The sequence below is a fragment of the Loxodonta africana genome, chromosome 1 (genome assembly GCF_030014295.1).
Source record: "Loxodonta africana isolate mLoxAfr1 chromosome 1, mLoxAfr1.hap2, whole genome shotgun sequence".
Lineage (NCBI taxonomy): Eukaryota > Metazoa > Chordata > Mammalia > Proboscidea > Elephantidae > Loxodonta > Loxodonta africana.
The window spans coordinates 11,372,142-11,397,238 of record NC_087342.1 but is presented as its reverse complement, the minus strand read 5'-3'; the positions used below and the strand labels follow the sequence as shown (position 1 = coordinate 11,397,238).

Sequence of the window (25,097 nt, the reverse complement as noted above, 5' to 3'; positions counted from 1 at the left end):
CTGTGAACATTAAAGCTAATGGCTCCCCAGCACAGAAGCCTGTCTCATTAGCTGTGCCCTAGAAGCTATATCCCGGCACCCCTAGTGCTAGACACAGCCACAGGCCCTGTGAATCACAAGTGAGCAGTCCAGGGAGGAACAAAATGGCCAGCCTTGACAGAGAAAACTCTATGTTCCCCTCTAGTCAATCATTCAAAATGATTCATCCATCCATCCAACACTTATTAAAAGCCTATTATGTGCCAGAATGAATTCTATATGAGGTATCCTGCCCTTAGGGAGATTACAGTATTCGGGGGAGGGTCAACAGGCATAAATAAATAAAAATAAACAAGCTGATTTCAAATAGTGGTTTTGCTATGAAGAAAACAAAACAGGAAACTAGGATAGTGAATGGGCAAGGTTACATTAGATGGGGCAGACAGAGAAGTCTCCTCGGAGAAGATTGCATTGAAGTTGAGAAAAGAAGTAACAGGAAGAAGAGCAAGGCAGACTGTTTTCTACAGGAGTGTTTCAGCTAGGGCAAAGACCTTAAGCAGGAAAAAGCTGGGCATATTTGAGAAACAGAAAGAATGTCAGTGTGGTTAGAGAGCAGTCAACAAAGAGAATCATAGGGGGAGATGTGGTCTGAAAGCAGCCAGGAGTTAGACTACGCAGGACCTACAGAAAGAGTAAGGAGCTCAGATGTTATTCTAAGAGAAACCAGTGAAGGGTTTAAGCAGGGGCATGGCATCACCTGATTTTTTACATTTTTAAAAAATCTGTGTTTGTGTGTGGAATGGTTAAAACCAGTCAGGGGGGCGTGGTGAGAGCAGAAGTGGGGAGACCAGTTGGAAGGCTGCTGCAGTAGTCAAGGTGAGAGTTGACGTGGCTTGGAGTAGGATGGGAGTGGTGGAAGAGATAAACCAAAAAAACCAAACCTGTCGCCGTCGAGTTGATTCCGACTCATAGTGACCCTATAGGGCAGAGAACTGTCCCATAGAGTTTCCAAGGAGTGCAAGGTGGAGCCCAACTGCCAGCCTTTTGGTTAGCAGCTGTAGCACCCAACCATTACACCACAAGGGTTTCCAGGTAGAAGTGATAAGAGGTCAGATTTAGAATATATTTTCAATTCATCCCCAAGCCTGTCATTTCTACCTTCAAAATTGGATTACATAAATTAGATTATATTTTGAGTCTGACAGGACTTGCTGATAAATTGGATGTGGGATGAGAAAAAGAGGGGATTAAGGATGGCCAACTATTAGACTTTTGGCCTGAGAATGCAGGAATGGTGGCCATTTTACTGAGATGGGGAGCCTGGAACAGGAGCAAAACCTATCCTTCAAGCTGTATTTTCAATCTTGGTGAATGGAACCACTATCCAGCCAGAAATCGGGTTTCATTCAAGGCACTACCCTATCCAAACAGTCGCCAAATCCCATTAAGTCTACCTCCTCCGTTTTTCTCATCTGTCCCCTCTTTTCCATCCTCACTGACTTCGACAGGTCTTTAGAATGAATTACTCACCAAGACTAATAAAATGGCCTCTTGACTAGTCTCTTTATCTCCTTTCAGGTTTAAACATCACCAACCCAACATCAATGTTACAAATTGTTCCCCCACTTAAAATTCTCCAATGGTTTTTTCAAAGAACATGTTGGCATTATGTACCAAAGTTGAAAACAGAATACACTTTGATTGGCAATTTATCTTTTATGATTCTATCCTGTAGAAATACTGAAACAAGAGAATGAAAATATAAAGGTAATTCATTACATCGCTGCTACGTGGAAAATTAGAAAGTATCTAAACGCCAATCAATAACAGAATTGTCACCTAACCATCATACAGCTATACTACCGAATTCTATCTAGCCCTTATTTCCAAAAAATGAAGTAGATCTAAATATACTGACATGGAAAGAATCTCCAAGATAAATCAAAATCAAATGATAATGTGTGTGACTGCATTTATGCCATTTATGCAAAAAAAAAAAAAAAAAAAACTGTGTATCTGTGGGTTTGTGAATGTTTCTAAAGGCCTAGAAAAGGTCTGGGATGATACTCATTAAATAATCAACAGTGATTACCCTGGGGTAGTGAAATGGGGAATTCTCATTTTTTTACTCTGTGTATTTCTTGTTGGATAAAATTTTTAAATAATTAGTATATTTATATAACAACAACAAAAAACTGTAAAACAATCCTGTATGCCTTAGCAAATTTCAAGGCACTTTATGACTTGACACCAGCTTTCTTTCCAGACTAACTTCTCAGATTTATGTACATTAGGTAGGCAATAATGTACTTTTGTGTTATTGGACACGTGGGTTGATTGTTGAAACTGGGTCGTGTACTAGGCCTATCTGCTTTGTAACTGGAATAGGAAAGGCTGCTTTGGTACTCAGAAGGGCACGAGGTTCTTTCTGAAGAAAAGCTAGGGGCATGCCAATATCTTCAAAGGAGGAAGAAGTAAGACTATCTCTATCCACAGATGACATGGTCCTATACATAGAAAATGCCAAAGATTTCAAAAGAAAGCTACTGGATCTAATTGGGGAATTCAGCAATGCTACAGGGTACAAGATCAGCACGCAAAAGTCAGTTGGGCTCCTTTACAGCAGCAAGGAGAATCCTGAAAAGGAAATCAAGAAAACTACACATTTACAATAGCCCCTTAAATGATAATCTAGGGATAAACCTAACTAAGGACATAGAAGACCTAAAAATGAAAACTATAAAACACTACCATAAGAGACTAAAAGAGACCTACATAAATGGAAGGACATTTTGTGCTCAAGGATTGGAAGACTTCATATTGTGAAAATGTTAATACTACCCAAAACGATCTATAGGTGCAACACAAATCCTGATTGAAATTCCAACAACATTGTTTACTGAAATGGAAAAACTAATCGCCAACTTTGTATGGAAAGAAACAAGTCCCCAAATAGCCAAAGCAAAACTGAAGAACAACAACAACATAGGGGGCCTTACATTCCCCAATCTCAAAATATACTATATAGCTACGGTAAGCAAAATGGCCTGATACTGGTTCGACAATAGACACATAGAGCAATGGACTAGAATTGAGAACCCAGAAGAAAATCCATCAATCTATGGACAACCGATTTTCAACAAGGGGTCAAAGTCCATTCAATGGGAAAGAAATAATCTCTTTAACAATTGTGCTGGCAAAACTGGATATCCACCTGCAGAAAAATGAAACAGGACCCATACCTCATACCATACACAAAAACTAACTCGAAATGGATCAAAGACCTAAACCTAAACCTATAAAGTTCTTGGAAAAAAATACAGGGATGACACTATGGGACTTATTTTTTTTAAGTAGATTATCAAATACAACTATAAATGCATGAATAGGAGAAGACAAATTAGATAACCGGAACCTCATAAAAATTAAATACTTATGCTTATCAAAAAAAACTTTATTAAAAGAGGAAAAAGACAACCTACAGACTGGAAAAAATCTTTGGGAATGACATATCCAATAAGGGGCTAACCTCTAAAATATATTTTTAAAAACTTCATCAACTCAACAACAGAAAGACAAAAATCACAATTAAAAAATGAGCAAAACACATGAACATTCACTTCACCAAACAGAGCATTCAAGTAGCCAACAAGCGCATGAAAAGGTGCTCTCGGTCATTAGCCATTAAACTAAAAAAAAAAAAAAAAACCCATTGCTGTCGACTCACAGCGACCCTATAGGACACAGAACTGCCCCACAGGGTTTCCAAGGCTGTAAATCTTTACGGAAGCAGGCTGCCATATCTTCCTCCCTTGGAGAGGCTGGTGGGTTCGAACCACTGACCTTTTGGTTAGCAGCCAAGTGCTTAAACACTGTGCCACCATGGCTCCAGGATTAGCCATTAGAGATATGTAAATCAAAACTACAATGAGATACCATCTCTCCCCTGGTAAAATGACACTGATAAAAAAAACAGAAAACAAAAAATGCTGGAGAGGATGTGGGGAGATTAGAATCCTTTACCACTGCTGGTGGGATTGTAAAATAGAATAACCACTGTAGAAAACAGTATGGTGCTTCCTCAAAAAACTGGAAATAGAACTACTAGAAATTAATTAAAAAAAAAATATATCCATTGCTTTCAGGTCCACTCTGACTCATAGCGACCCTATAGGACAGAGAAGAACTGCTCCAGAGCGTTTCCAAGGAGTAGATGGTGGATTCGATTTTTTGGTTAGCAGCTAAGACCCAGCAATTATACCCTAGAGATCTAATAGAAGAGACAAACAGACATATGTACACCTATGTTCATTACAGCACTATTCACAATAGCAAAAAGATGGAAATAACCTAAGTGCCCGTCAACGGATGAAGGTATTAACAAAATGTTATACATAATACAATGGAATACTACACAGCCATAAATAATAATGTTGAGTCCTTGATACACTCTATAACACGGATAAATCTGGAGTACATTATGCTGAGTGAAATAAGTCAACCATAAAAGGACAAATATTGTATGACCTCACTTTAATAAAAAGAGAAGACTAGGAATACATACAGAAGCCAACATTCATTGGTGGTTACCAGGCATTGGGAGCGAGGGGAAACTATTCTCTAGATAATAGACTGGTTATTTTTGGTGATGGAAAAGGTAACACCAAATGTGGGTGAAGCATGCACAGCTTAACCAAGGTAAATGACGTCACTAAGAAGTGCACAAGAAAAAAAGGACGTCTTTGATAAATGCTATCACATACGCAATTTTGCAACATCCAAAAATGTGTGTGTGGTTACATATGTACGTATTTATGTGTATAGGTATGTACGTGTATATATGTGTGCATACATATATGTATTGAGAGATCCCTGGTGGTGCAGTGGTTAAGCACTTGGCTGCTAACCAAAACGTCAGTGGTTTAAACCCACCAGCTGTTCCACGAGAAAAAGATGTGGCGGTCTGCTTCCATAAAGCTTACAGACTTGGATATCCTATGGGGCACTTCTACTCTGGGCTGTAGGGTTGATGAGTCACAATCGACTCGATGGCAATGGGCTTGGTTTTTGGTATGTGGATATACACGCATGTGTGTGCAGGCATATATTTTCATATACGTAGTAAAGCACATAGGGGGCACAGTTACTGACACTTCTTAGACATAACCAAACAACTCACAGGTTTGGTTTTCCGGGTTTAAGGCTTGGGAACATAGTCTTGTGGGACAACTCAGTCCACTGACGTGATATAGTTCATAAAGTTTACGCACTCCATCCTAGTTTGGTGAGTAGTGTCTGGGGTCTTTAAAGCTTCTGAGTGGTCATAGAAGATACAGCTGATGGAACCTACTCATCCGGAGCAGGACAGCAAGAAGGAAACCAACGACTCAGAGAAGAAACTAGTCTGCAGGACTACCGGTCTACACGGATCAGCGCCTCGTCCACCCTGAGACCAGAAGAACTAGACGGTGCCTGGCTGCCGTAACCAATTGTTCTCATCAGGGCCACAACAGACGGATCCTGACAGGAGAAAAATGTGGAACAAAACTCAAATTCTTAAAAAGTCTGACTTACTGGACCAGTTGAGACTAGAGAACTTCTCTAGACTGTCGCCCTGAGATACTCTTTAAACCTTGAACCGAAACTATCCTGAGGTTACTTACCTTTGGCTCATAAAGAATATCCCCTGTGAGTACTGTACTTTTAAAAAATGATCTATATGAAACCGAAAGGTCGACAATGACCCTAAAGCAAAGGTGGAAAGGGAACTGTCTTAGTTACCTTGTGCTGCTATAACAGAAATACCACAAGCGGTTTTAACAAACGGAAATTTTTCTCACTGTTTAGCAGGCTACAAGTCCGAATTCAGGGCATCGACTCTAGGGGAAGGTTTTCTCTCTCTGTCAGCTCTGGGGGAAGGTCCTTGTCTCTTTTTAGCTTCTGTTTCTTGGTTTATTGGAGATCTCATGTGGTGTGGCATCTATCTTCCCCCATCTGTGCTTGCTTGCTTGCTCAATCTGCTCTTTTATATCTAAGAGATTGACTTAAGACACCCCCTACACTAATACTGCCTCATTAATACAACAAAGAAAACTCATTCCCAAATGGGATTATAACCACAAGTATTGGGGTTAGGATTATGACATATTTTTGGGGGACACAATTCAATCCATAACAGGGGCAGGCTATACAACAAAGAAAACTCATTCCCAAATGGGATTATAACCACAAGTATTGGGGTTAGGATTATGACATATTTTTGGGGGACACAATTCAATCCATAACAGGGGCAGGCTAACTAGATTGCTGGAAATGGAACCACTGGAATATAAATAACAAGAATGTTCACACATTGTGGAAAACGTAACCAATGTCACTGAACAATTTGTGTAGAAACTGTTAAATGGGAACCTAATTTGCTGTGTAAACTTTCACCAAAAACACTCGGATTTAAAAAAAAAAAAAAAAAAACCTTCAAAAGAAGTAAAATTTCATGACTCCTTCCTTTTCCCAACTCATTTTGCCTTTACGTTTTGAGTATCTATACTTACCTCATTCGGTTTGTTTCTTTTAAAATATAAAGAGCCAAAAGAACAGGCCGTAAGTTTACCATAGTACCAGTTCCTTCCTGAAAATCTTCCACATATCCCGATGAGATTTTTAGATTAAAAAAAAAAAAGTTTCATAGCATAGCTCTGCTAGAAATGACATACGTAAAATCACTTTAGTGGGAAAAAATGCTAAACAAAGAGAAAGGCGGAATTATACCAATTTCTCAATTCTAAAAATTTTCATATTTGTTTTTTAATTGCCATTTTCTGTTACTTTTTTTAAACTCAGGAATACATATGTAAATCTTTCTATTGTGGTCCTGGCTGGGAATTGCTCTTCTCGATCTTATTTCCACTCGGTGTCCAATTCTCTCAAACAATACTAAGAAGAACATAAAATATTCAATTATTTCTCCCTCAGTCCTTTAGATGACTAGAAATGAAGCACCTTGGGAAGACGAGGAAAGAGAAACCTAACTAGCTATTGTTTATGCTTTGGCTTGATACACCCTCAATCCTAAACCTGCCACCCACACTAGTCCTCAAGTAAAATATCTTTCACCTAGTTCAAATTGCTATAGCCCATTAGAAGATTTTTTGTTGTTTTTTTGGTTATTATTATTTGGCCTCAGTTTTAAATATACTGACTACCACTCTCTCCACAAAATATTAGAGCTGGAGGGAATCTAAGTGATCCTAGCACAATCCTCTCAGTACTAAGAGTTGAGAAACTGGCCTAGAAAGGCTACATCAGGTAACAGTGCCAGCGTCAAGTCAGCTGTAGCAGCGACTAGAACCTAGTCTCCTGACTTGCAGATCACGCCCAATTGAGTATTTTCTTTTCATCAATTAAACTGAACACCACTGAAGATGTTTTTGGGAAAACGGAGTTTCAAAATAAAAAAAAAAAAAGTCTTCAAATTCAAGAGCAGACAGGACAAAAGCACAGAATTGTGGAAAGCAGCTTTGTACCAGACACGAGGTTGAGGCTCGCCTATCACCTTACTTCGGGCAAAGTATGATGAGTGATATTTTTAGTGCAGTGGGGAGAGAAAAAAGCCATAGTTAACTTCCCATGTTGGCTCCTAGAGGTGGAGACGTGATTCTTCGTTTAGGGAAATGGCTTAATAGGCCACTTTTGATGGGAGGTTTCAAGATCCTTTTGGAAGGAAATAATAAAACAAAGAACTAAATTATTTTCCCTAATACATTTAGAACTTTCGAAGGCCTTTGAAGAGAAACGGGGTGATAAGAGAAGAAAGGAAGCTGAAATTTTAGTGAGATTTGGAGGCAGGATTCTATTTGGGTTGATAACCTGTGAGAACGGTTAACAGCACAGATGTGTACTATCCAATCTTATTCCTTGGCTAAACAGTGCTGGGACAGAAACTTCTCTTACTGACTCCCCCTGCCCTTGCCCATTACCCTAAAAACTTTGGCTTGAAGGTCTACTACATGCACATGGTGGTAGTATTGTGGGGGGGTCAGTTCAGGTGGTACAGAAGAGAGACGGAGAAGCCAGGAAAGCAGAGAGCTAGAGCCAGAGGATATGACTCTCCGTCCCCAAAAGAAAAGATACTGAAGTATTCCATCATGTTAGGATAAAAAAGTTCTATTTAAATCAACAGAAAAGTTGGGACACCTGAACAGGTGACATTTGTGTTAATACAGCCAACCTCATTCACAGAAAACAAATTCCTGGCCTTCCCTTATCATGGGACAGGTTCACACCCAAGGCTGGGGGAGACGTGTGGTCACAGGACAGCTGGAGTTGTCACCACAGCCTATAATAAGGGAAGGCCAGGAATTTGGTTCTCTGAGTGAGGTGATAGCTGGCAGGGCTCACTTTGGTCCTTCTGTCACAGGCTGGCTTTCCTCTCTCGAGTACTGTGCTGCTTCAGAGGCAAGCCTGTCTGGTAAGACGCAATGGAGCTTCATACTGTTTATTAGACATGTGATTGAAAAATGTCCAAAATCTTACATATTAAATTATCCTTTCTTATTAATTTTGAGAATAAGGTCAGAGATGTTTCTCCAAGGAAATGATGGATCCAGGATTGAAAAAAAAAAAACACATCTAGAAGCCCTGGCATAACAAAAAAAAGTTTGCTTCTGTCACTCTATTTCTGGGCTTTTAATTTTATCAGGTACTTTCTACGTGAAGTTCATTGAACATCCATTAAGTCTGTCTCCAAAATGGGAATGTATTTCCATTATAACACATTAAGACCACTGTAATTTTCATGCCCAATTATTAACAGAATGTGTATCTTTACTCACATATACCTCCTTCACAGGTTTACTATAAAGGATTAAATGAGCCAGCACATGTAAAGCAGTTATATCCATGTCTGGCACATAGTAAGCACAGTCAGCTACTTATTTTCTTTACACACACACACGCGCGCGCACGCACACGAATACTCACAAAGGTAGAAAAGCTGAATCTTCTATACTTACCACATTATGGACGTCTTTTTCTGACAATATATTCTCTTTGGCTATGTGGTTTCACAGGAAAATAATTTAACTAAGCCCTGATTAATGCATATTTAGTGCAACTATGTATCGATCTTTCCATTTTATTCTATTTCAAACACGGCGGCAATTCATAACCTTATATTCATACTTCTGTCTTTACCTGTGACATTCGTCCACACATAAATTCCACAGGAAAAAAAATGAAGACAAAAGACAAAACCTAAGCCTGAAGGTATGTCCGTGCATACAGCAGAGGAGAATAAAGTCTGAAGGAGAATGAGCAGGAAGACTCAATGAGGGAGAGGGGACCAGGACAGTGTAATGACAAGGACACTAAATGAAAAGTTTCAAGGAAAAAGGATGGGTTAATAGCATCCAATACTGAAGACAGGCCGAAGAGAAAGAGAAATAAAGTGCTGTTAGGTTGAACAATTAGGCCTAGATGAGGCTATTTCACTGTAATGATAGGGCAAAAGGCAGATCTCAAGAGGGAGGGGAAATACTCAACTAACATTCTTGATTTTTTAAGAAGTTGGTAAGTAACGGGAAAGGAAAACAGGACAGCAGCTTCAGGAAGCAGAATATGCAAAATTAGATTAAAAAAAATGAAAAGCATTTATTCATTGAAATAAAGAGCTCTGACAGTTCACTTACGATTACATTTTCAAAAATTAACATTTGATTACCATTTTTTAAAATAAAACTTCTTTGTATAACTATGAAAGTTTTTTAAAAAATAGGGTTTAAAAGTTGAGTGTTCCCACATGTACAAGTTATTTATATAATCTTTATAGATTATTCTTAAGGCAGAAAAAGTTTAGACCACAAAACAATCGCTTCTATTATCTTAAATAATATGATTATTAAGAGAAACAAGTCCAAAACATTTTTTTAAATGGGAAGAGTATTCATTCACTTTAATTATGCTCCAAGATGTTACAGAGCTAGAAATTAACAAATTTCAGTGAGTATAAAACAGGTTTATTGTCAATATTCAGTCATTAACACAACCCAGGTAAATGAGCCATTGCCCCATACAAGGCTCAGGTATTCTAAAGTACGACTGTAACTTCACACATGTACTACAAAAATGATAAATATTTAAAAATTACAATGCAAGGGAAAATGTTACAAAAAATACAAGTGTTATAGACCCCTGTACGAAAGGGTTTTTTTTATTTTTAAAGTTCTACCTTAGTGAATCCCACCATACTACTTATCAGAACCAAAAATAAACTATGTTCTTTGAGGCTACAATGCTCAACAATATACTGGATATGCTCTTAAATGCCATGTCTGATGAGAACCTAAGGAGAGACAGAAAAGGCCTTCAATGATGCTTGGAGAAAGAGAGAAAAGGAGTCATCAATTATTTCATGCCAATTTCTGCAACAGTCTCATTAAGCGATTTATAGTACCGCCAAGAGATCTGCAGAAGAAGGGGGAGCCCAATCTCAGCTTTGCATAAATGATCTCCAAACCATCACCCGCTCCGGCAATTCAGAAGGCACTGTCCCCAGTGCTCTCCACTCTTCACCCCTTTACATGGACTCCTTGTCTCAAATCCATGTTTGTTTGCTTTCTTCTAATCTCTTCATAAGTCTTCACCAAGCACACTTTGTTTTCTATCACCTAACACCAAACCAAAGGCATTAAGGAAAACGAGAATCGACCAGCGTGGTCAGTTCTAAAGACACAAATTTGGGGTTGACATTAATCATGAGATTCAGGCACAACCACTCCTCTTCTGCGCATACCCTCACCCACCCCTCCCCGCCACCCTCCACCCCTGATATATGGACTCCATCGTCAACTGTGAGGAAATTTGAAGTTTTAGGATTTTTTTTCCCCTCATTAATAATCTGTCCATTAGCAAGCTGCTCTGGTAGGCAGCAACATAAGGAATTGTTTGGAACACTTGGTGAGAACAGATAAAAAAAGACGTTGTCAGTGAATTACTGTAACCTGGTGTAGGAGACTTGTGCAGACAGGGAGAGCTCCCCTTACAGACTTCCCTCTCTTCATTTCACAAGGGAGAAAAGTGTGTCATCAAAAGGCAAACAAGTAGATAAGTAAATACAGTAAAATATTAATACTGCAGGAAACACAGGAAGGGGAATGCGTACAGGCAGACTACCCTGCTGGGAAAATTCTCGTAGAAAAATCAAACTTTCTCCCCCCTTATTTTTGCACGAGATTAACAATTGCTTTACATCAAGAGGGGTAGAAAAGCACTTAAACACTTTTCTTCAAGGTAGGAAATTTCTTTTTCAAACAAGCATCACAGAAAGGAGGAAAAGGCAGGAAAAGCTCACTCAAAGAGGTCCTCAAACATACGTTGTCCCATTGCTATGTATGCTTCCTTCTCCTCTGGTGTCATCTGGGCCACCAGCTCTGGCCGCTGGCTCACTTCACTGTAGGAGAATGGACGGCCAGCCACCATGACAACAGGGTCGTCTGCCACTTCTTCAAACTCGTCATCCTCCTCATCCTCGTCCCGATGGTGCACCGACACAGCCGCCGAATGCGGAGGAGAGTCATCGTCTGACTCACTGGTCTCACTCTCCGAGTCACTTCCATTGCCAGTGGTCACAGGCGCCGCCGCCCCCACCGAGCCGGCCGTGGCAGAGGAAGTCTTCTTCTCGTGAATGAGCAGCGCTCGCATGACCTCCTCGTTATCATCCGGCCCTGCACGGCCATCCTCGCGCTCCTGAAATGCGTCTATATCTACGCCGCCTGGGGGGGAAATCCAAAAAGTTAACATCCTCAGATATAAAGGGCATTCCTATAGCTGTGGGATAAAATAACACAGACGTCACCGGTCCTGTGTTTTTGAGCTACCGTCCATAAGATCTGCAAAAGGTTTCTTACACACTAGAGCGCAAGTAGCCTAATAGTTAAGTACATGGATTTTCACAGTAATACAGCCTAGATTTGAACCGGGGTTCTTCTACTTGCAACCTGTACCACCTTGGCAAGTTATTTCGTCTCTAAACTGCAGTACCTCTTTCCACAAAATGGAATGATAAAAGCATTTACCTTTGTAAGGCTCTGAATAACAACGTATTGAATAATGTCTATAATGGATGAAGTATAGTAGCTGGCCAAGCACGAAATCAAAACACAGCCCTTCATCTTGTGCAGAGTAAAAGCCAAAAGCCTTACAATGGCCTACAAGGTTCTACACCAACTGAAGTTTCTCCCTCCCACCCTGCCACTGACCTTGTCTCCTTCCTCTTTGTTCATTCTGCTCCAGCCACAGTGGCCTCCATAGTACTTTTGTACACACTAGACACACTCCTACTTCAAGGCCTGTGTACTGCCTATTCTTTCTGCCTGACATATCTTTCCTCCAGGCATCCGTGGCTAACTCCCTCCTATCTTTCATGTCTTTGCTCGAATGTCACTTTCTTTTAACTCATCCCTACTCCTACATTCCCAATCCTCCTTGCCTGCCTCTATTTTTTCCACAGCATTTAATTTCTAACATAACATAAGTAGTGTTTGTCTTTTGTCTCTATCTTCCCCTTTCCCAGGAGTAGGTTCTATTGTGATAAGTATTTGTCTTTTTTATTCATTGGTGTATCACATGAGCCTAGAATAATGCCTGTCACTTGTTAGGCACTGAATAAATATTTTCTGAATGAGTGAATGAATGGCAGTTTTATTTTCCTGAGGCAAACTAGGCACGCTTTGAACTCTTTATAAAAAAGAATCTAACATCAGGAATAACGCTTCTCTTACCACACACCTTCCTTCACTCTGTGTAAATATCTGATATAGAAGAAACATTTGAGAAAAACATCTGTATTTTGTATTCTGATAATAATATCAAACATACTACTACTTAAAATACATAAAAGGGTCATAAGTGTTGTTTGGAACCCGACGCCCTGATTCAAATCCTGATGTGGTTTTGGTCAAGTTACTTTCTCTCTCTCTGCTTCAATTTTCTCAAGTCCAAAAAGGGAAAAAAAAAAATCGTATTTACTTCACCGGGTCATTGTAGGAATTCAGGGAATACTTGTGAAGTGCTTAGGGTCACTATGAGTCAGAATTGACTCGATGGCAGTGGGTTTGGTTTGGTTTGGGCGTACAATATGCCTGACGCTTACAATGGTGTAATCTACCATCAACATCGAGAGAAGGCTCAGAAATGTCCAGTTCTGGCTATGGATAAAGTGAAAGTACCTTCTCAATGGAACATGAAAACAGATCAGCTATACCCCTGGACATTTTGGAAAGTACAGAACTCCTGAGATGAGATATTAGGCAGGTAAGAGAGAGAAAGGAGAACAGGAATTGATAGGTTAAAGGTTCTAGGTCAGAGAAAACAGGCTTTTAATAACATGGACGTTTAAATGAGAGTTAAGATCAAACTTACCTACTTCAAAACATTGCTATAAGCTACACCCCCTCCCCACAGCTAAGACAGTACTTCAACACAAAACACACGCACAAGGAATGTATGCGAGTCTCCAAAGCAATCAATCATTGCTTCTAACAGAATGTTCCAAATAGCTTAATGCTACCAACAAAGCATTCTGGTAAATGTTTAAAGTAAATATAAAATTAGGGGAAAATCAAATCAGTTTTATAAACTAAATGAAGTCATATCTAACAGATTTCCGACAAGGGTCATCAGAGGTTTTGAGGGGGAAGAATTACTTTGTTATAGACACAGGAAAAAAAAAAAAAAAAGGATAAATGAGTACATCTCTGGATAGAAAAGTAGAAACAGCAGTGCTAGGAACAATCTTATTTTTAGAGTAATAAATTACAAAGAAGGCGTATTCTGTGAAATCGTCAAGTTTACGGATGATGATAAGCAATTCTGAGTACTTAAACGCTAAGCTGACAGGAAAGTACACAGGAAGGGCTGAAGGCTGTACAAGTGGACAGAAAAATGGCAGATCCACTTCTACAATGGCACACGTAAGAAAACCTGCCCACGGAGAAATAGTATAAAATATACTTAAAGACATGATCCAAACTATCAGATACAGGTCAAGAAACAGTCCTAAAAATCCCAGTGCATGTTTCTAAAGTTGTTGGTCTATGTGCTTCCGGAACCAAAGCAACAAACATCAGGTAAGAACCAGAAGGATACTGGAAATAATACTCAAGTCGTTAATGGTGAAGCCATGCTTAGTACAACACGTATTGTTCTGGTCACTGAACCTCAAGTAAAACCAAAAAATCAAACCCATTGCTGTCAAGTCGATTCCAACTCATAGCGACCCTAAAAGACAGAGCAGAACTTCCCCATACGGTTTCCAAGGAGTGGCTGGTAGATTCAAACTGCCAACCTTTGGGTTAGCATCCAAGCTTTTAACCACTGCACCACCAGGGTTCCTGGTCTCAAGTAAAGTATATTGCAATTAGAGATGGTCCAGAAAAAGACAAATAAAACAAAAACTGTGGGTGGAGGAAACTTGAGTAGTACAATCAGAAGGAATTCGAACCTTCAGTACCTGACTGACAGTCTATACAAAAATTTTAAAGACATTAAAATGACTGACGTTTGAGGAAAATTAAGTTTAGGACAAATATGACTCACTTCACACATTCACTGGATAGAGGTTGTTCTACTATTATGAACCTTAATGAAGACAAATTTATACATGACAGCATACCATCCTATTGTATATAGAAAGAAAGACTCACGAAACTTAATTAGGTAGACTAGAAGACTTCCTTAGGGCCCTTATGATTCAAATTCTATGATTCTAGAAATTATAAACATTGATTGTTAAGCTTATGAGCCTAACTGTATACAATATTAGTTAATGATAGTTTTATTCAATTTTGTTTCTACATTCAAAGAACAGAAAGTTCGGTTGCTTTGAAAACAGGCAAGAAGCCAAAATAGAGAAAACGAGCCTGTTAAATAGTTGTACAAACTACTGTATAACTTGAATCAAAGTAAGTAAACATCATTTAAAAACAAAACAAAAAAACAAAACCTGTTGCCTTCGAGTCCATTCCGACTCATAGCAACCCTAGGAGACAGGGTCGAACTGCCCCATATGGTTTCCAAGGCTGTCATCTTTATGGAAGCTGACCGCCACATCTTTCTCCAGTGAAGCGGCTGGTGGGTTCAAACCTCAAACCCCTCATCACCTGGGCACTTAACCACTGTGCCACCAGCACTAATCAGTGGGCAAGAGGGAGAGGGAAGTATGATTGCCAAAGAAAATTTTTTGTGGACAGGAATTAAAACATCAAAGAAAATCACGTTAGAGGTTTTACCTGCTTTTATTATCACTACCCAACTTCACCCTAATTTTACAACGCCTAGGAAGTTTAGGAAGCCCTGGTGGCGTAGTGGTTAAGTGCTATGGCTGCTAACCAAAAGGTCGGCAGTTCAAATCCACCAGGCGCTCCTCTGAAACTCTATGTAGGGGCACTATGAGTCAGAATCCAATCGAAGGCAACCGGTTTGGTTTTTGATTTAGTGTACCCTGTAAATAAATGCTAATTAGAAAGGGAAAAGGGATTAGGAGAAAGGGCAAAAAATTGAAATGTGGTTTTCAGTTACTGACGATTCTTTAGCATCAAAGAACCATACTCAGATGACACGTTAGTAACGACACATAGATTCTTACACTGTTGAAATCTAACCAGAGGTAAAGAGACCCCCTTTCACCTCTGCCTTCCAGTTTCTGAGTCACCTTTGTCCAGTCTTAGGCTCCCATTTTCTATACCTCAAAACCATCACCATTCACAGCCTCTGAATCCAGTAACTTAGATAAAAATTAAAGAAGAAAAATCTTGCAGTTTTCAAATTTCTGAAGATTCTTAACCCTTTACAGCTCAGAGAGATTTCCAAAATTTTCTAAAGTTCTGTCAGTCTTCTTAAACTGAGAAAATGTCAGATACGTAACCATTGTGGTATCTTTTTATATATTTCAGGTAGTAGAAACTCCTTGATATTTCTATGAGGTAAAATAAAACAATTTGTACTAGTGCAGAGTTACGGCTCCCAATGCAGAAAAATAAAAAATACTTATAAGTTAGGGCCACATAAGATTAAAACTCAAAACTGATTGTTGCTGAGTCCATTTCAACTCATAGAGACCCTACCGGACAGAGCAGAACTGCCCCATAGGGTTTCCAAGAAGCACCTGGTGGATTCAAACTGCAGACCTTTTGGTTAGCAGCTGTAGCACTTAACCACTACGCCACCAGGGTTTCCACATAAGATTAAAGGAGAGGTGAATTTGGCCACCTTCAGCATAATAGCACTTTCCTAAGAAATTAAGAAAAAGAGATGGCAATTCCTCAAATCTCAAATGGAGGTTTAAAAAGCTGTCTATTTGTTATTTCAACTACTTTGCAGGGCAATGTAAGTATACTGGTCGGTTTTAACGCTTATTGTTTTATTTCTTACTTCCTGTTACAATGCAATTGTTTTGTGAAACAGATGCAGTGAATTATCAATAAAAGTATTTAACAAGTGCCCAGGTAATTTCCCTATCAGTCAAATTCATTTTCTACTGAACCCAAGATACATCCATTTTACTGACTTCTACTCTTACCTTCTTTCATATCTTCAGAACTATATGCCCCTTGGACAGTGCTCTCCCTCAGCCAAATGGGCCTCTCTTTGGCAGATTTCCCCTCCAGGGAGGCTCGGTGAAGATCTTCTTGGTCATCCATGTTAATGACAACATTCTGAGTGTACAAGTCCTCATAGGAGGGGCCTTTGGTGGCCCATGCTTCCCGGTGGTGGCCACCTGCCAGGCCAGCAGCTCCAGCAGTAGTTGCTGCACGGTCCTTGCTATATAAAAAAAATGAGAGGACGACAGGAAGAGGAAAAATTAAAGTCCTGCTACTAGAAAAGAAGGGCAGTTGGGGAAGTGGTCACTTAAGTATTACAAACAAATGCTACCCTGCAACCATGTACGCATACTTTAAAAACTTTGACAAACCTCTCTTACACCTCAGGGTGAAAGCCGATGTATATAAATGACGGAGGTTTTATGGATTAAGATGTTTCAGTCAATCTACTCAGGGGGAGGGGGAATGATACGGTGACATAATCCATACAAATACACTAGTCTGGCAAAAATCTCTCCCACTAACATCTTCTCTGAGTATTTTGCTTAAAAAAATTTTAAAACATGTTATATATTGGTGTGTGTGTCTAATTTTGAGGTGAGACCATAAAGGACTTTTTATATTAGCTTTATTGAGATGTAATTCATGTACCATACAATTAACCCACGTAAAATGTACAGCACAGTGATTTTTAGCATAGACACAGAGTTGTGCAACCTTCACCACAGTCAAACTTTAGAATAACTTCACTACCTCCAACCTGTGCCCTTTAGCCATCATCTCAGTATCTCCCTATTTCCCCCAGCTCTAAGTAACCGTGACGTAATCATCTTTATATATAGACTTGCCTATTCTGGACATAATATATAAATGCAATCAGGTAATATCTGGTCTTTCCTGACTAGATTTTCACTTAGCATAATGTTTTCCAGGTTCAGCCACATTGTAGCGCACATCAGTGTTCATTCCTTTTTATGGGTAAGTAATACTCCATTGAATGGATATACCACATTTTGTTTATCCAGTCCTCAGTTCATGGACATCTGGGCTATTCCCACATTTTAGCTATTGCTGGGTTATATGGTAATTCTCTGTTTAATCATTATAAAACCACGTTATATTTTTAATAACATTCTCTCAGCTTGATCCAGAGTAATTCAAAGTGACTCTGTGTGTTCTTTCTTTTATAAGCCTGACCATGGAAGAGGCTAGAAAACTATTCTACAAAGCCAGCCCTCAATTTAGAGTTAATGTTCCTCTCCTGCCACTCATCTAGTAAGGCATACCTCTCTGCACTAGTCCCCAGCTTCTTTTCTGTCTTACTGTCTCAGCCATTTTGGACAGTCTCTGTATCCACCTCCAACCATTATTTCTCTCTATCCTGTAGTGTCTCTAGGATCTGTTTCTCAGCCCATTTTTGGGTTTTCTTTTTACCTCTTCTTTGCCTGTTAGCCTGTTGCAGGTCTGGTCATTCCTTGTCTTTCTCTAGCACTTAACGTTTCCCCATCTCAATGAGTTAAGCCAAGTTTTCAGTCTTTCTGCTGCTCCCTGTGTTTACCTGCTTGTTTGACTCTCAATCTGTTCCAGGGCCTTTTGAATCCACCTGATCCACGGTGTGTCTGAGCACATACCATGTCTTTCTCTGCCTACTACTGATGCTTTCTGCATCAACTTCTACGCAGGGCTCTCCCTCCCTCTCTGTTTGGACAGCTGTGTTTCATTCTATAACCTATTTGCATATTTCTTGAGTTACTCACTCACTCTGCACCTGCTCTGTATCTTTCTCATACCTCCTGCTGTGTTCCTTTAAGTGTCTACTGATTGACTCTTTCGGCCTCATGTTTCCCCTTTACTTTTCTTCCGTTCTTCTCTAAACCTTTTCCGTGGATGCTGGGCTGTCTCCTTTGTGGAGCCCTGTCTCGTTTTGAACCTAAGTACCCTAATCAACATCTCTTCATTCGCATTTACGTCCTCTGCCACTTCTTTCTCACAATCCATTTGCTTCTCTTTGGCCCTACTTCACTTCTGCTTAGGCCATCACTCTTTGCTGCCTTCTGGGCCCACTTCCTACCACTTACTTGGGCGTTCTGTCTCATGCTTGGCTGAGGTTTCCCTGATATATATCTGTCCGTGTATACGACCAGCCTACTACATCTCTCTGAATTTTTGATCACCATCCTTCTTGTCCTGCCTCTGGATAGCTACAGTCCCACTGCCACTTTTGCTATCACAAAACACGCTCTCTCCAGTTGTTCAATCCATGCTGATTCAGCCATTTAATCCACGCCTGCCAGTTGCCGCTTCTGCATTCTTGTTGTTGCTCTAGCTGCACCCAGGGCCACTTTGTACTTCTATGGAAACCGCTCTCTCCCACTTCTTCCCAGTGCCTGTTCTATCTGTTCTGTATCTCAATCACTTCCTTTGCCTCCTCCATATTTGTCTCATTGCTCCCACTCTGTACTAGTTATTTGCTCTCCCACTCTGAGCCTAGACCTGTGAGGCATCTCTCTGTAACCAATCTATCTGTCTTGCTATATTTTAAAGTCTGATGCTATAACCACAAATACCTGGTCTCTCTGTACCTTCTCTTTCTTTCTGTATTCACCTGGTGTTACTTTTTGCACCATTTACGTGTCTCTCAATTTAATCCCTATCTGTCCCTAGTCACTGCTGTCTGCTACCTGTTCCATGTTGTCTTCTAGAAGGCCGTGTCACTGCTTTCACTGTAATCTGACTACTTACTCTGGTATAGGTTGGCTTTTTGAATTTAGGTCTCCCTCAGCATTCACTTTTCCTTCTCTTCTCTTCTCTCTTGGCCTGATGGGTGCTTACGTGTTTGCTGTGTTCACTCTATAATCTGAGTTTTTCCTCTCTCATCAGTTTGTGTCTCCCTGACACCTTTTAAATGCCTCTTATATCCTCAGCCAACGTCCTTTTCCTGACATCCTGAGTCTGCTCTATACGCCTGTCTACCCCTCAGTGTGACTCCCTGAGCTAACCATATGCCTTTTCTGTCTCTTTCCACCCATTCAGTGTTTCTCTAGCTCTGATGTGGCAAACTAAATTCTTGTCTTCAGCTGTCTCTCCTTCATCCAGACTCTTAAATGCTTCATTCACTCTTTCTGAGGTTACTCTGTTTCTCACTATATATAATCCCCAACACAATTTTCCCCTATACTCTATCTTTAGAGTTGACTCTGATGACTATCTTCTGAATGTCAGCAAGTATTCAAGTACTTTGAGTAGAGAAGAACAAAAAGACTAGAGAAAAAGATCAGAAAAATTAAAATGTTAACAAGAGAAGACATTTTAAAAGTCTTCTGTTTTTAGTACTCCCTTCAGAAACTCAAGATTGGTTTTAGTCTAGTTTGAGACAGAAGAAATTTGACCATAAATCAAATTTTAAAATTTGGAAGAACTTTAAAAAAAAAGGTATTTTTACCCATAGAGTATTAACTACACAGATTTAATTTCTACCTTCACCACAGACAGACAAATCTAAATCACCAGCAAATGCGGCACTGGAGAAAATCTGGATGAAAGACACCTCGGTTCACTCCTTCTGTAAATTTAAATTTTCTTCTACAGACAGAATATACACATTGCACTTGAAGATGACAAAAGTGACAATTCAGGTTTGAATCTTTTTACATTATTCAAGATATTTTAGAACTGTTAACTTTTAAAAGCTGTAACTCTTACTCAGTTTAAGGAAGGAGTATAATCTCAAAACTAAATTCTTAAATGTCTTTGAGTTAAGTGTTAAATAAGAAATGATGGAAAAGGACAGCTTACTGGCAAGGAATTCTATTTAAGCAACACGGGAAGACTTTAAATACCAGCCAGTGGTGTCACTAGGGTTGGAGTCAGCCGGTGCAGTAACTCACGGTGTCACCTCCCCCATACCAGATTATACGGAACCTTAGGAATGTTTTTTGTACTAATATTACTCGTAAATCGTAATTCCCACATATCGCTGAATGTAACAGCAATAGTAGTGACATAAACAACACACGAAATTTAAATTACACTATCATATGCAAAGCCTGAATGTATTTACATTTACATAGTTTCCTGTGGTTAAAGTGAAAATTTGATAAGAAAACAACAGAATTTGAAGTAAAAACATTTAAGAACTACATCCAAATTACGTTCATTTTAACGTTAAACTTTACCATCACATGAAATACATTAATGGATTAGGTTTGCATAATCAATAATGGCCCAAATAATGCAGAAGTTACAAATACATATGAAATATATTCATAAATGAAATAACACCAGAAAAGCAAACAGGAACAAACAGACAAGCATTTCAGCACTTAGTGAACATATCGACTCAGTCAGAACTCTTCTTTCCTGGCCTTCAAGACTGTGAACTTGTGAACGACTTCATCAAAATCAATGCCTTTCACCAACTCACTTTTTAACGTGTCACTATTCTTTTAAATCATGATTCAAACTTAAACCCTGAAGATTCCATTAAAAGCAGGTAAGTATATGCAAGACAGTGAAGTTTTTAAAAAAAATTTTGAAGACTAAAATTTAAATAAAGCTGAATTTAAGATGTAAGTTATATTTCTAAACATGTATCAAGAGACAGCATTTCCCCCACTGCATGTTTTAAACTGTCAACTTCTCTATTTAGTTATCAAAGAGTTATATAATCAATAATTGTTACACATGTAAGTTTATTATCAATTTTAACCATAGAATATGTGATAAATATAATTGTAAATTGGTTAAACGTAATATTTCTTAGATTATATGAATACTAACAACAAAACTGTTTTATAAAATCTTCCTCTAATGAGTTACATTGTTAGTTACAACATCATGAGTAACTGAGCCTTTTTTTATTTTTCTACTTCTTTTAGTTACTACTTCATTCTCAAAAAAGTTATCAATATAGGCTCATAAATACTAATTACCACCATATTGTAGCTAAAGCACCAGAAAATCTGACAAAACAGTGACTATAAAAACATCGGCAGCAACGAAATTAGCAGCATGAGCTTGTAGCACGTGCAGACGAAACCACGTGATTCGAAGCGCCACTGTGGCTGGGTAATAACGGCAGCTCTGAACAGAGCACATCAGAAGTTCGAAAAGTAGACCAGCAGAGAGTTCTAGCCCTGAAGGTAGACCGGTGTACGTAAGCTGGCTTACGAAAAACTATTTTTGTTGTTATAACGAACTACTGGGCTATTTTTTATAAAAAATACATTTCTGCTGAAACACTGCACAAAATTTCACAGACGGCCATTCTGGCATCGCCCCCTCTGACGGTGCCACCTGGTGTGGCCTTTGCCCTCCGAGTGACAGCATTGATATCACCAGTGAGCTGCCGTGACGACAGGACGAAGCCACCCGTCAACGCTCAGGTTAAGCCAGCCGACGAGCTCCGCGGGCGCAGCCTCTGGTTCCTGACCTCGGACGAGCTGGAACTGAACTGGTCACATACCCTGTGACCAAGCTAATACCCACGTCACTTATTAAAAAAAAAAATGAATCACTATCATCCCTGAGCTCCCACATCTCTCTGCTGATGCTTCATTTCTTGTACCTGGCGCACAATGGGCTATCACACAATTTTGCAGCCTGAAATAGATCCTATAGCACAGAAGGTCCAGGTCAACACCACTGCTGGGGTGTTCGCCCAGGCAACAGAGCTTGTTCAATGTTTTGCGGGGCCATCTCAGTCAGGGCAGCAGCTTCCGGCCCAGCGCCAGCGGTCTTCCCGTGACCGGGGGGAAACAACTGTAATTGTTCTAACCGGCAAATCTAGGTACTCCATTCTGTTTCTCTTTCCTGCCTCTATTTCCCCCTTTCTTCCTCAGGCTGTTGAGAATTCTCTTTCCTGATCAGTTTATTTCCGCTAACTCCTGATTCCTCTGAATCGCTAGAGTCACCGTGATTCCTGATGAGAAGCAGCTGACTTGATACAGTGAGCTGCTGCTGGGCCTCTGGTGTCACTGCTCCACTCAGACTTCTCTTAGCCATGGAGTAAGAGACATCTAAATAAAGCTCCTGGGATGGGGAGGGACTGTGGCAGGTGGTGAACATTAGAAGCAGGTATCAGTGGTGTGGTGACTGAATGTTATTATTGTGGGGAAGCATCTTAATAAACAAGACATACACTACAGTTAGAAGGGGAAACACGAGTAATTCATAGGTTACTGTGTAGAAAGCACTGACAGATACAGAACATATTCATATTTCAGCATGAAATCATCAAACCATAAACCGAAAATAAAAACAAAACCAGCTGCCATCAAGTCGATTCTGACTCACGGCGACCCTCAGCATATTTTGCATTTTGGGGAAAGCAACTTCCCTCACTGGTGTTTGTATTACAACTAGAGTGTAACTTATATGGACAGAAAAGGATTTTTAAAAATTCATAAAAGATCAAATGACCAGTAACAAAAACTGAAGACTTCCAGTTATGTGGCTGATACCGGTTGCCCACCAGTGGTGGCCCCTCCCTTTCTTCGCTTACTGATTTTGTTTGGATACTGCTGGCTATTTGCTCCAAAGGACTCTACCAGATCATTCCCCAGCCCTAGGAAGTTAATCTTAACCAGCCTAAGCACCAATCTTGTGATCCTATTTTCTTTGCCAGAAGCTGGTTTAGAAATAAGCATATAAAGCAATTTGGGCCAGAGAGACATTAGAAGAGTGGGATGAAGGAGGGCCTCTGGGAAAGCTTCCTTCAGTTAAAAGAGGACATAAGGATGGTTCCTTTTTCTGTATTTGGACATTACCATCTGCATGTGATGCCTACAAAAACATGGCCATCTTAGGCTAGCTCCCCTCATGGGCCCAAGAGGACGTGTTCAGCAGAGAGTAAAGATGTAACAAAACTAGATCCTTGAGAATATAACTGAGCTGTGAAATTAACCAGGTCTGAACTGCAGTACCTCAGGACTTCTGTCACACAAGATTAGTTTTTCTAACTGTTCAATCTGCCTCTAGCTGATTTTTCTGTTATGCGCAGCAAAAAGCAACCCAACTAATACATGGTGCTAGGCTAGAAAATTCATAGCTTGTACACATACAAAATCTCACGTACAACTGGGCTGGGTTTAACCACCGAAGAGACTCAGTGTGCTCAGGCTGCCCGGAACTGGTCACTCTGTAGCAACAGCATCAAACCGAAACCCTCGAGTGAATCCTGATTCACAGCAACCCTATAGGACAGGGCAGAGCTGCCCCACTGGGTTTTCAAAGAGTGGCTGGTGGATTTGAACTGCCGACTTTTTGGTTAACAGCTGAACACTTAACCACCGGCACCACCAGGGCTCTAGCATCAGTACCAGAGGGAATAAAATACTAAGACCAATTGCTATCCAGTCAATTCCAACTCATCGCGACCCTACAGGACAGAGCAGCACTGCCCCATAGAGTTTCCAAGGAGCGCCTGGTGCATTCGAACTACCAACCTTCTGGTTAGCAGCCGTAGCTCTTAACCACTACGCCATCAGGGTTAAAATACTACGAGAGATCCTAAAAACTATACAAGTACAGCCTGAATGAACCTTTGGGCTCTAGGGAAGGGAGTAGGTGGACGTAAACTCTAAGCCCTCAGCTTGACCTCACGGAGGAGAAAAAAAAAAACAGTAGCATAGGAAAGAACTCCCTGACCCTAATTCTCCCTGGTGTATTCAAAAAAAGAATATAAACTACTTCTCAAGGCACGGCAAAACTAAGGCTACCTCTGCAATTCAAAATTAGGGTACACAGATGAAAACAGGGAGACATAGAAGTATTAACCTACTGATAACAGCTAATGTACTTCAATTTTAAGGAAGTTATATTTAAAACTAAGCAAGACAAGAAATGAGTGGTTAAAATACTCCAGAAACAAAAAAATAGAACGGAGAAACCTGTATCCCTTAAAGAACTTCAGCCTTCAGAAGTTGGCTAGAAAAATTCAAATATCCCCAAGAGGTACTAACCAATTTAAGATTAGTGAACAATTGGCTGAGCTGCAGAAGGCCCAAGCAAAGCGAGTACCTGAAGGCAAACCCGACTATTTAAAGGTTTTGCCTAAGGCCCATACTGTTCTGGATTCGGTACAAACGATTTCATCACAGGCACAAGTTAATAGGACAGGAACTGCAGAGCTTACAACCTACGTCAGCACAGAGGCTTTCGTTTCCTGGTAAGTTACTTACCTGCACCTGCTCTCCAAAGTACAGGCAGTTAAAACAAAAGTGAACTTAAAGTGTTCTTGGTAAGACCACGGGGCCTACACTCACCTCTGTTTCAGGGCTGGGATTTCTGTGGGTTCTGGTTCAAGTATTTCATAGGCCAAGTTCACATCCTCTGTCTCCCGAAGCAGTGCGTAAATAGGCTCAATTTGTTCGTTAAACCTTGCCAGAAGTGTGCGCGCATCTTTTTTGGGCATTGCTGATTCGTCCTCTTCTACCTCTGTCTGACAAAAAGTACAGCGGAAAGTTCCTACAGAGAAAACAAAAGCCTCCAGTCAGGGAAGTGAAGGCCTCAAGACAAGCCTTT

The 25,097-nt window shown here is 40.0% G+C and overlaps 1 protein-coding gene across 2 annotated transcripts in view; it reads right to left on the bottom strand.

Annotated features, from left to right (window-relative positions):
• Positions 1–5,894: 5,894 nt before the first annotated feature.
• GTF2E1 (general transcription factor IIE subunit 1) overlaps positions 5,895–25,097 on the bottom strand; it is a 37,760-nt gene continuing 18,557 nt past the window's right edge. For both annotated transcript variants that reach the window (XM_010592928.3, XM_003412974.4), the window contains exons 3-5: positions 24,839–25,040; positions 16,553–16,794; positions 5,895–11,747 (exon numbers count right to left, since the gene is read on the bottom strand). In XM_010592928.3, the coding sequence (XP_010591230.1) occupies positions 11,323–11,747; positions 16,553–16,794; positions 24,839–25,040 (869 nt within the window). In that variant the 3' untranslated portion in view covers positions 5,895–11,322. The remainder of the gene's footprint in view (positions 11,748–16,552; positions 16,795–24,838; positions 25,041–25,097) is intronic.